This window comes from Jaculus jaculus, chromosome 1 (genome assembly GCF_020740685.1).
Source record: "Jaculus jaculus isolate mJacJac1 chromosome 1, mJacJac1.mat.Y.cur, whole genome shotgun sequence".
NCBI lineage: Eukaryota > Metazoa > Chordata > Mammalia > Rodentia > Dipodidae > Jaculus > Jaculus jaculus.
In genome coordinates, this window is record NC_059102.1 from 273523282 (window position 1) to 273535637 (window position 12356).

The window sequence follows — 12356 nt, forward strand, 5'->3', positions numbered from 1 at the left end:
CAGTCTAGAGAACTGAGGAACAAGTCTTTCCTAAGTGTCCCATGTAGTGAGATCACTTCCTCCACAAATACTCAGGCTTGGCTCCCAAATGCCTGATGGAGACATACCCCAGGGAATCCGGAGGTTAGACTAGGGGTTCAGGCAGGACAGGAGGAAGATATTAGTTCTGGGGGTGGAAAGGTGAGTAGGCAGGACCCAGCCAGCATGAGGTAGGGTAAGCTTCCAGGACAGATGTGATCCTTGGAGTACTGTAGCATCAGGGAAGGAACAAACAGTTACAGTTAAGGTTTCTCTCATTCATTTCTTTATTGGGCAGGGACTGGATGGGAAACCATTCCATAGAGATCTTTGTGCTGGTCCCCGTACATTATTCACACAGATGTACACACACACACGTTTCCACATGTACACACCAGGCTAAGGTCAAGCTCTTCTCACAAGGGGGGATTAGAGACTGTTCAGAAGATGAAGCGCTTCTGAAGAGGTGGTCCCACCATGGAGGGATGCCAGGGTGCAACTGACAGTCCTGGGGACTGGGAGGAGCTGCAGTGGACAAAGCAGCCTGTCCCCCTCCCTGCCCTGGGCTGGTGGTCAGGTCCAGCCCTGCCGCTGTGGTGGGTCCTCAAGCTCCTCCGGGTGTCAGCCTGGAGACCCTGAGTATTTCATGGGCCCCTACTCCACGCCAGGTGTGTCAGAGGATAACTCTTCGGTCCAGGTGGTCACCGCGCCCACTCCGCTGGTGCCTTACTTCCAGGTGCTGGTTCTGGACCTTCTCAAAGTGCTGCAGCAGCTCTGTGTAGTCGATGCTGGGCGAGTCACCTTTCTGGGACTTGGGGACCACCTTCAGACTGTCTCTGGGAAGATGGGCAGAGGGTTGAGTCAGTGCCTGCATCATGGGGGGTGGTGGTATACTGATAGGGTTCAGCTTCTGGGGGTTTGCTTGCCCCTGCCTGACAACACCTCCCCAACAGTCAGCCCCAGAGTTCTTGAGGGTCCCTCGCCTACATCCCCTCTCCTGCAGCTGGTGGGAACAGCCAATATGTTGCTCGGACATCATTCAGCATGTGGGCTGGCAATGGCGCCCAGGGCAAGCATCGCATGGGGAAGCATTTCCTGTTTACCAGTGGCTCCCTTTGGGGTGAGAGCCAGGGCTAGCAGCCAGCCAGGAAGCCAGCTGGGGCCTGGAACAGGGTCTGGGGAGAAGTGGGAGGAGGCCGCCTGGCTCTTTCTCTAGGGCAAGGCTGGGATCAGAGACAACTGGAATCGGGGAAGACTCTGCTGGGCCCTCAACTTGGCAGGACATTTGTGTGGAATCTTGAGGCTGGTGGTTACTATTAGTCCACAGAAGAGCTGGTCTCACCACTATATATGCTGATGGCACCTACACCCTCCACAGCTCTAGACAGTGACACAGGCTGTGCACTGTGTATCTGCAGTGAGCACCATGCGCCCCACTATTGAGTAGTGTACTAATAATCCTGTTGCTGCACTTCAGGCCGTGTTCTGCTTGTTCCTTGGGACATAGCCCCCTTGGGTTCCTGCCTCATTCCTCACTCCAGCATTCTTAAATGTTTTGCTCTTCCCTCATTCTAGCCTCCCTGGCTTAAAGATGTGGAGCTGTGCGGGCTAGATGCTTCCAGCGGGTAGTTTTGTGGCCCTGGCAAGGGGTCTTTTGAATGCTGTGGCTGCTCAGCTAAGCAGATTCTGTGAACCTTTTGAGTTTATGAAGAGGCCTTATCATGGGGTGGGGGTGCTGGCAGCAGCTTAGGGTACAAGCTAGATGGGTGTGGCCCAGCCATTTGACCTCGGGCATGTAACTCCATTCCTTGTCTGTAAAGGGGCCTGACATGGGAGCTACACCATGGTGTGGCTGAAAGTTACTTTAAATACCCAACATGCCATGTAAGAGCTTTGCCTGGTGCCCAGCCCCAGCCCAGGTGGGAGATGGGCAGCTGCTGTGCTTGTAGCTCTGCTAGTCCGAGGTCTGGCGTACCCAGCTGTTCAGTCTAGTTTTGGAAAACAGAGCTCCCAGCACCAATGAGCTTGGCCAGGCCAGAAAACCAATGATCAGTGTGAAGGCACTGCTGGGGTTCACCCTTTCAGGGATGGACTCTCCTTACAACCCAGATGCCCTCTGGGACTGGAGCTGGCCTCCCACCTTTCCTTTCCTCCTTTTTGGGGAGGGCACACCCCTGGAAACATCTTAGTGTGTGTGGCCACTGGTTTTTGGGGGTCTTGAGTCACTCTGTCTCTTGAGCTGAGGCCTGGTCAGTGTTGGTTCAAAAGGGCAAGTGGCCAAGTGTTCTCGCTGTGGGTACGGGACTGTGGGAGGCATTCTGGACGTCTGCTGCTGCTCTTGACTCCCCTGGGAATGGAAAGGGGACTTTGTTGACCTTGTAACCCTGTGGCCAAGGTGTCACTCCCTCAAGACAGCAACCTGAGCTTGAGATGATACAGCCACAGAGCCTGGAGCCATAATTCCAGCTGCTACCTAAGCCACTTAGGTTGCAACAAGGCCAAGGGAACGACAGTGGCAGGGAGGCATTGTGAGATCCCGGGTGTCAATGCGTCTGTACGCTGTGCTGACAACACTCCTGGCAAACTGGAGGCATGAGTGCAGGGTAGGGACTGAGGAGTTTTGGGACATGAGCAGGTTGGGGAGTGAGCTTGCTGTCTGTCCCTGTGATGGGCAGGCCCTTCCTGGCCCGAGGTCTTGAGCATGTAAAGTGTGGAAGTAGGGGGTACTTTTCTTTTTCTTTCTTTTTTTTTTGAGGTAGTCTTCCTGCAGCCCAAGCTGGCCTGAAATTCACTATATATTCTCAGGGTGGCCTCTAACTCATGGCAATCTTCTTACCTCTGCCTCCAGAGAGCTGGGATTAAAGGCATGTGCCACCACGACCAGATACTACCATTGCTTCTTGAGACAGGGTCTCATTTAAGCCAAGCTGCCCTTGAACTCCTTTCCCTCACCAGTGCTCAAATTCCAGGCATCTCCTCGCCTACTATAATGAGCATATTCTCTCTCTCATAACTCTCAGGCACAGGGCGACAGGGATACCTGGCCAGCAGGGCAAAGCCATAGTCCCAGAGCTGGTCATCTGTCACTCACTACTAGAGTTTACTTCACAGGTTCCCTGCTGCCTCACTGAGGACTATCCTCGGGGAGTGGACTGAAACTCACGTGTCTATGGCCCCTAGACCCTGGTGAACATACTGAAGGATGAGTGGGGAGCCCAGGAACTCCCCCAGCTGTTCTAGCTCCCAGGCTGTAGGGCAACTCCACACTGTCTACCAGTTGCCTGCCCTACCCTTAGCTGGGACTGTCCATAGTCCCTTCCCCAAGTGTGAGCTGTCCCTCTGTGCCCAGCCCTGCAATGCAATCTAACCCCTTCCCAGCTGTCTGAGGCTCTTCCCCACCCACTGTTTCTATGTCTGTGTGCTTAACCTTCCCAGGCCCTTCTAAAGAAAGGAAGGCTGAGAAGAGCCTCTGGTGCCTATTTAGTCCATATATGCATTTACCGAGGAAGAAACCAGGAGCTCACTGAGGGCAAGGGGCTTGCTTCAGGCTGCACAAGCAAAAATATGAAGAACCTGGACTAGACCCTATTCCAGGTCTGGGAACCTCTCACTGACCCACAGAACCCTCTCTACCCAGGTGCCTCAGCTCCTTAAGCTCACATTTCTTTGACCACAGAGAAGCTCTGAGCGGTACAGGGCTTTGTGGTTTGCACTGAGGCCTCCCTCAGGGAAGAAGACATTCCAGGCCTCCTCTTCCCTCTGCCACACCCCTCCTGAGTACCTGGAACCCCAACCCCACAGGACATTGGAAGGATCAATGCAGGGGCCAGGCCATCCCCTTGGGACCTCTCTTGTATCTGGAGTCACTCTGACTGGGGGATCTAAACATAAACCAACTCCCATGTTGGCCTGCCTACTACCTGGGGACCCTTAGCACAAGGACTGCTGTTGTCCAGAGATCACTTGGTGGCACTCAGTGCTGACAAGACACAGCTAGTTCAGGGCTGTCTGAGAAAGGGGCAGGGAAGGCAACACTGGCAAGTGGGGCAACCTATCAAGTGTCCCATACCGGCTCTATAGAGGCCAGGCCATGGAAGGGATCATGGGAGCCTTAGCTCAGCAATCTGGAAGACTCAGGGCAGCCAAGGACCTCAGTTCGTCAGGCCCATCTAAGGCTGCCTATGTCCACCCTGAGGGCATATGCCTGAGTCCTTCACTGGAGCAAGACACCAGGCCTGCTGAGTGGCTCCAACTGCCTAGGAGGGAACTGTAGACACACAGGGCATCTGATGCAAGCTGGGTGAGCTCCATTCAGCGTAAATCTTCTCAGTGGCTCTGCTTGTTTCCATGGTGACTTGACAAGTGAAATTTTCCATCTCGAATGCCAAATGCCTGTGGATGAGGCAAAGCCTCCAAGGGTTACCAAATATAGACACAGCCCAACAGGCTGCAGGGCCAGGGCCAGCAGAAGGTTCAGGGTGGGAGCCTAGACCCCCCTGACAGGAGGATGCCAGGCCGGGCCTCTAGAATAGCTGCTCTTCCCCTAGACAGGACGGCTCACCAGGATGGCTACGGGAAGGTCCTAGCGAGACTGGGGGCTCTCAGAGGACCAGATTGAACGTCTGCCACAGATGGGGTGGCAGGACATCCAAGTTCAGAAGGTGGCCAGGACTGGGTTCTACCTGCCTCTCTAGAACTCCTCCTCAGGGCTCTCTCCTCTCCCAGGGCTCCTCTGCTGAGATGTTGAGGTTCTAGACTGAGGCCAGAATCTCCCAGAGCTCCCCAGGCTGCTTGGGGAAAGCATGGCTGCTGCTTCCACCCCATATGCACTCCCAGAAGCCTCCCTTCTGGGCTCAGCCGTGGACATGAAACCAAGAGGGAAGTGGCTGGAGGGGAGGTAAGGCTGTAGTGAAGAAACGGTGGGACATGGAAGCAAAGGACATGGGTGGGGCCCTTGGATCCTGTCCTGGAGTTCACCTGAAGGCACGGAACAGGGCCTGGGTGGGCACTCACTCGGTCTGCAGCAGTTCAGGGTTGGGCACACACTGGAGCCGGTGAGATAGCAGCTGGAAGGCGCTGCTCTGGGGCAGCAGCATGAGCAGGCCGTACAAGGCCTTGATCAGGTATGGGTTGTTCTTCACGTCAAGCAGCTGCAGGCGCAGATCTGCAGCAGGGCAGAGAGCAATGGGGTCAGGGATGCTGGCACTACTCTGGAATATACCAGCTTAGGAGAGGGACAGCCAGGTGGACTGGCTTGGGGTGAAGCAGGGGCTCTCCACAGCCAGCCAAGCCCAGCCCCCCTCCTTCTGGAGTCTTATCTGCTCCTATGACTTAATCTCCCTTTCTTCCTATCTACCCATCTGACTGAACTGTCTAGCAGTCTCTTCAGCCCGAGGTTCTCCCAAACCTGCTGTTGAGCCTCACCCACCTCCCCCAAGCTCAGCTGCTTCCCCAGTAATGGGGGCTGGGGGCTTGCAGAGTAACAGATTCCCCAGTTGGCTCTGCACGTGCCAGTACGAGAGCTATAAATAGGGTGAGCTGGAGAGAAAGAGTGGATTAGGGCAGCGCTAAGAGAGGGCAGACTGGGAAGATGCCTTTGTGTTTGGCGAGGCACACACTAAACCCCGAGAGTCCAACAGATGATCTGGATAGCAACAGCCACGATCACCCCATCAAGGTTGGGGAGCACACCCTGCTGTCTGCCCCGCACTGATTTCAATCCTTGGGGTCTGGACCCACTGGTGGCTGGCTGCACTCCAAGGCAGCCTCAACTTCCCTAAGGCCTAACAGAGAGGCTAGACTGGAGACAAGCTCTCCTTTTCCTCCTCAGCCTTCTTAGGACCACTGGCTCCTTGTCTGCCTTGGGCATGGTGGGCATCTTTTGCTGACAATGAGCCACACCTTCCGGAGAGTGGTCCTGTTTTCTCAGGTGCAGCTGTGCAGTAAGGCTGGAGGACACTGGAAGCCTGATCAGCCAGGCTTTGGGGCCAGGAAACAGGACTGGGAGGCCTCTTCCAATCCCTCTTCTTGCCCCAGGAGACAGAAGTCAAAGGCACCAATGATATTGTGACACACATGTATGTGTTATTTCACTCAGTTTCCTAGCACACACTCCCAAGACCCTTGGGGTTTCTGAAAGAAGAGTCTTTTGCATGCTGTGTGTGGACTGATGGCTGATGGGCTAAAGCAAGTCGCTTCAGGATGGGGTCAATGATGGGAAGGAAGTACCCAGGAAGAGCGAGAGAGGGACTGAAGAGTGAGCTGATACCAGTGGCCACAGTCTAAAACCATGCCTAAGTAATTGAGCCTCATAACCCCTGAAAGACTGGACTCTGATTCCTGATGGGGAATTCATGGGGATGCTTTTTCAGTATCCTTTCTAGAATCCTTTAGAAACAAATGTGTTTCCTTGAATTCTGGGAACTGCTCCAGCAAATTAATTGAACCTAAGGGCTTGAAGGAACCCTATAGCTGGTTGGTCAGAATCACAGGCCAAATGATGTGGGGTGGGGCAGCTGTCCTCTGAAGAGGTGAGCAGCAGTGGGACTGAGCCTCAACCCGGGTGTGTGTGTTAGCGCTAGGTTGGCAGTACGAGGAAAGGCATTACAGGACACCCGGCCAGTGTCTGCTGTCGGCGGGAAGGGGAGAAATCTCCACAGCTCCTGGGGTCATAGGAGAGTACTGTGTCAATTGGTGAGGTGTGTGTTGAGGATTTATTTATTTTTACCATGCACACAGCTTTGGAGAAGCACAAGCCTGTTTAAGTCTTTTCTTCTTTTTGGGCCTTGGGGAGGCGGGAGGCTGGGCCTGCCTTGTGCCTCTGCTTTTGGTACCTTTCCTAGCAAAGCCCGTGCCTAAGGATAAGATGTTACTCAGGGCTTTCCCTTGGCTGCCTGGATCAGAGCTCAGGTGAGCCCTGCCTTGTGGGGCCCTTGGGAAGGGAGATGTAAGGCAGGGCACACACAGGACAGGTTGAGAACAGGGCCTTCCTCTTGCTCTGCTGTTTCTAGGTCTTGAGTCATGGTGGCACTTACTGCCTGGAGCATTGGTCCTTTAAATGTGAGGAAGCTGGAGTAGTCCCTAAGCCCCTTGGATTTGCTTCTGGATCCCAGGGTGAAGGCTGGTGGCTCAGGCTGGGAAGGTAAGAGATGCTTATAGGGAGCTGTAGGCCCAGGTGGCCAGCTTGGCTGGGAAGGTAGCCGCAGCCAGCGCTGCCTCTGGCTCTTCTCCCACCGTGTAAACACACGCATGTCATTCAAGAGTGCTGTCGACGTCGGGGAGCAGGCGCCGCACATGTGAAGGTGACGAGAGTGGTGCTCATCCAGCCAGCACCACTCCTGCACATTCAGCCTGGTGTTACTCAGTAGGCAGCTCCCGCCCACTGGCTCCCAGCACATGCCATGTCTTCCTTCGGAGAGGAGAGGACGTGGCTCCTGAGTGAATGGGAGCACTTTCAGGGGTGTCCCCAACTAAAGGGGACCAGGACAGAGGGCAGATGGCTGGGACTAGCCCTAGGGCAGGACCTTTGGTGGGTTTTATGTCAGCACTGGCCCACGTCCATGTGGGGACCTTCTGAGTATACAGACAGGACTAAGTTCTAATGCTGTGTGTCCCGTGGTGCTCCAGCTGGCCTGTCTCACCCTTGACTACCATTTGCAGCATTACATTCTTGACATTTTAGAAGCATCCCTGGGTTGACTGCCCTCCTTCTTTTCCAAACCCCAGCCAAGAATGGTCTCTGGACTTGGCTCCATCCCCTCCCACAGGCCAGCAGGGGTCCATGGCAGGCCAGTGGCCCTGCTAGTGACAGTGATTCAGACAGGGGCTCTTACAAGTGAAGATGGGGCACTCGATCAGTTGCACCAGTTTGTCCACTTCTGTGAGAAAGTCCACGGTGACCTCCAGGTCCCCGCTGGGTAGAGAGTTAAGGAGTCTTCCCACTGGGCCAACATGGCATGTCTTGGAGGGGCAGAGCTGGGCTCAGGCTCCGAGCTCCATGTATCTCCTTCCACTGGGCCCCTGCTCTAGTTTCCCATGTGGAGCCTGGCTCTTGGGAAGCAGGACTTGGCATGTAAAGGACATCCATCTATTCTCTTTGCCTTCCTGTCCCTGCAAATGAAATGTGGCACAGCTATCTCCCTTGCTTGAGCACTCAGGCTTTGCTCCAGCAGCTCTGCTCTTTGTACCTTCTTGGGCCCAGAAAGGATCGTCTCATGACCCTGGCTCCCACCTGAGAGGATGGTTCCCTAGCAGGCCAGTGACATCTAGGACCTGGGCAGTGGCCTGGTCTCTGGGTCACACAGGCGGCTGAAAGGGGCAAGTTTAGGTTGTTGAAGAACGACACACTCACTGAAGGGAATAAGGTCATACACAACCTCTACTGAAGCCCTCACAGCCCTCAGCACCTGGTCTATCAGAATAGAAGGCCACTCTTGTCTCCTAAGTAGTGCCCCAATCCTGGGTCACATGTCAGGGTTCAGGCAAGGTTTTTTTTTTTTTTTTCCTTTTCCCTTGCCTGTCTTTGTTTAAAAAATAATTTAAATTAAGGTGGTTTCTTGCAAAACCTAATGGCCAGGATTCAATTCCCCAATACCTACATAAAATCAGATGCACAAAGTGCCATGTGTGTCTGGTATTTGTTTGCTGAAGCAGGAGACCCTGGTGCACCCCTACACGCACACACACACACACACACACACACACACACACAAATAAATAAATAAAACTCTAACCATAGAGCCAGGTGTGGTGGCGCACACCTTTAATCTCAGCACTTGAGAGGCAGAGGTAGGAGGATCACCATGAATTCAAGGCCACCCTGACACTACCAAGTGAATTCCAGGTTAGCCTGGGCTACAGCGAGACCCTACCTCCAAAAAAATGAAAAAAAAACCTAACCATAGATACCCTTTGGTGAGACAGGTACTGCTTGTAAGTGGCCTTTTGAGGCCTCCTAAGGCCCAACATGTTCTTATTTTCTGGCATTCTCTGCCTCTTCCCTGAGACAGGAGCTGGGGCTCACCCACGAGGCCCAGGCCCTCTCAACCCCTGTCTACTCCTAAGATTCCCAGGTTCAGCTCCCTTCCAGGAAGCTCTGAGAGGGGGCTTGTCAGCTGCCAACAGCACCCTCCAAACATATCCTTCACAGTGCCTCTGCCTGAATGGCCCTGATGATGTCACAAGCTCCGGAAACTGAGTGTATGAGGATGGTAGGTAGACCATTACAGTCCTGGGGTGTGGGGGAGGACTGAACAGCAGTAAGAAGGATACAACTTCTGGATGAGGTCATAGGCATGCCTGTAGTTCTGGGTGAGGAAGCAGAGGGACACGGTGGTGACTGGGTTGTGGCACCAGGAGCGGTAGAGGCAGCAGAAGAGGTTTTGGCTCTCCTAGGGAGAGAGGTGCAATAGTTAGGAGGCCCTCCTCCATACCTCTGGGCCCACATAGGACCCAAGGAAAGATGGACCTCAAGGGGCTGTGAATCAGGGCCCTTGGGGACAGCTGGGGCGCCAGCTCAGCACTAGGCTGTGTTTGGCAGCTCGGCTGGGAACGAGCTGTCACAAAGGAAATGCTGACAGCTCCTCAGACCCTGTTATTACCTCCTGGCCCCACAGAGCCATGTGGTGATAGTGGTGGCGGCAAGGGCCTGGTCAGGAGTGAGCCTATCCTTTGTAACTGGCATTTCTGCCCCCAGCAAAATGACAGTAATTGTTCTCCCCAGAACACTGTGGTTCCAGAGCTTAGGGGTAGGAGGCTAGGGGGTGCGGGTAGGAAGGATGCTTCCTTAGGAGCCAGACCCCTCTCTGCATCTTCAAATACCATCTTCCCTCACTTCCGCAGCCCACCTCATGCTCTTGGTATACCAGCAAACCAGCCCAGCAGCCAGGCCCACACTTGGGAGAGTCCATGCCTCCAGGGAAAATTCTTACGGCCTCTGAGAACATCTGGGAGGGAACCACAGGAGGACGGCTGTGGCCTGGATCATTCCAAGCCACTTGGCCCCAGACGCCCTCAGACATGGGCTTGACTGTCCTTCTAACTCCTCACGAGGGAGTGGAAGCAGGGTTGTGCTGGCTGGGAGACAGAAGAGAGGTGACCCAGGCCTAGACTGAGGAGTGACCCCCGGCACTCCTGTATCCACGATGGTTCTTGAAGTCCTTGAAGGCTGGGGAGAGTTTAGTCCTTCTGCCAAGCCAGGTGGGCCTCAACTTGCACGTCTCCTTGTTTTCACTAACCAGCCCTTGGGCATACTTACTCACTAGCCTGGGACAGTAACCAATGCAACCCCTGTTGAATAATGGGCATTTTATGACACAGATGTGTCCAGCTGTGGGAGAGGGGCCAGGGCAGGGAGAAGGGTGAGGAGAGCAATTAACCCTGGTTATGTTCTTTATGCTGGGAGTGGGGTAGGCGGGTCTTCCTCCAGAAGGAGCCAGCAGAGCCTGCTTACCTGGGGGCAGTGGACAGTGGGATGGGAGTCAGGGAGGGCACATGTCCTTTGCTTTGGGCAGGGAGCCCTCAGCAGTAGGCGACATACTCTGCAGGCAGCCCTAACATGCAGCCATTCACCTGGGGTATCCATATTTGACCCCAGACCAGGGGAGACCCTCATGTCATTTTTGTCTCCTCCTTTTATGAGCCTCCTGGGGGTAGTTGAGGAGGGGGCTGGGTGACTGAGCATCTATAGGCCTAACCCCAGGGTGAGCCCCTCAGGGTACCAGAGTCTTCAGGTCCTTGAGCTGGTTTCTCAGCTGGAAGAGCTCACTGGAGGTGAGAAGGATGGTGTTGAGGGTGTGCACCATGGTGGAGGCAAACTTGAGGTCCTCCTCCCGCAGCAGGATGTCTGCCATTGAGTGGAAGATGTTCTCTGCATTCAACAGGAGACACAGCTGCCTAGAAAACAAGCAGGTGCAGTTACACTCGGGCCTTCTCTAGGGTTTTCACGATACTGGGAAACTGGTGCTTTCTGGAGCTGGTGAGGGGCCCTGATGCTGTGAGGTGTACGGGGGGGGGGGGTTGGGAAAATCAGGGAGATGCTTACAGTAAGGTCTGGCTCTATACTTCCCAGCATCACCCACTGTGGTCTAGTAATTCGCCCCACAATACAAAACAAGCTGGACCTCTGGCTACCAGAATGTAACAAGTTGCCTTCCAGAGCTCCCATATGTCAACAAATATATATGCTGTATCACATATATATCTCCCCCAGGCACTCTGGCTTCTCTTTTTACTTCTAAGAAAGCCCCTGGGGCCAGGGGTCAATGTTATTCACACACATCCCAACCAGTCAAGACACCTGCAGTAGCTGAGCCCAGCAGAGACTTGTGGACTGAACAGACATTATGTCAACCCTGAGCTGCACTTTCATTGAACACAGGAGGAAAGTGGTGGGGGGACTATGGTGGCACCTGACTCTGCTGGCCCCTCTGTGCATTCTTTAGTAAGAGCCCTGGGGTAAGGACTGGGCTTTGTGGCAAAGAGGGATCCATGTTATTAAAAAGGAACCCAGGGAATGAAGAAAAGCAGGTTTTCCAGGGTCCCTGGGGCAAGGTAACATGGACAGGGACAAGCTGATGTTGAGGACAGATGTGGAGAAGCATGTTGACTTTTGTTCTTACAGACCCTCTCTTGAGGGGACCTGGGCAGTGGCTTCCCAGCTGGGGTGGGAGAGGAATGAGTAAGGGGCAGGTGAAAGGGTGTATGGCCCGTGTTTCCTGTTGGGTGGGGGTGGTGATCTATGGCAGCCTGTCTACCATCTCTGGTCTGGGGCTGACATCTTCTTTGTAATTTCTAGTTTTTACCTAGGGAAGCAACATCACAACAAGGACAAGGAGCCAAGGCTTCATTGTCTTATGTGCTGAATGACATGAGCCACAGCGAGGCAACATATCCAGAACATGGACACTTGTTCCCAGACACTGACACTGTATGGAATGTAGCTAGCACAATCAGGGGCTGGTTTCCTGCTCCCCTCTGAACACCAGACATGGCTTTGGAACCAGGCTGGAGAAGATTCTGCCCCAGCAAAGTCGTAGCATGTTTGGTAATGGAGAAGCCAAACCACGAAGTGCAAACAGTGGGCAGGCAGTCTCCAGCTTAGACCTGACGGGAACCAGCAGACCCAGGCAAGAGACCAGGAGAGAAATCCAACGGAGGCATGGGCATGGTGGGGTGGCTCGCCTAGTGCTAGATGGGTGGGCAACGGCTTCATGTCTGGTGTCCCCAAACCTGGCCAGGTGATCTCAGTGTTTCTGGCCAGCAATTTCTCTCTCAAGTGGGGACAATGCCTGTCTAAACTGGGAGAAACTACCAGAGGGCAGCTGGGAAGTCTGGGGATA

The 12356-nt window shown here is 54.2% G+C and overlaps 1 protein-coding gene across 1 annotated transcript in view; it reads right to left on the reverse strand.

The window, feature by feature from the left end:
• Positions 1-281: 281 nt before the first annotated feature.
• Positions 282-12356, reverse strand: part of Vac14 (VAC14 component of PIKFYVE complex) — a 131300-nt gene continuing 119225 nt past the window's right edge. Inside the window, exons 15-19 of the mRNA XM_004659566.2 lie at positions 10737-10911; positions 9289-9407; positions 7851-7930; positions 5032-5182; positions 282-854 (exon numbers count right to left, since the gene is read on the reverse strand). Of these exons, the coding sequence (XP_004659623.2) occupies positions 692-854; positions 5032-5182; positions 7851-7930; positions 9289-9407; positions 10737-10911 (688 nt within the window). The 3' untranslated portion in view covers positions 282-691. The remainder of the gene's footprint in view (positions 855-5031; positions 5183-7850; positions 7931-9288; positions 9408-10736; positions 10912-12356) is intronic.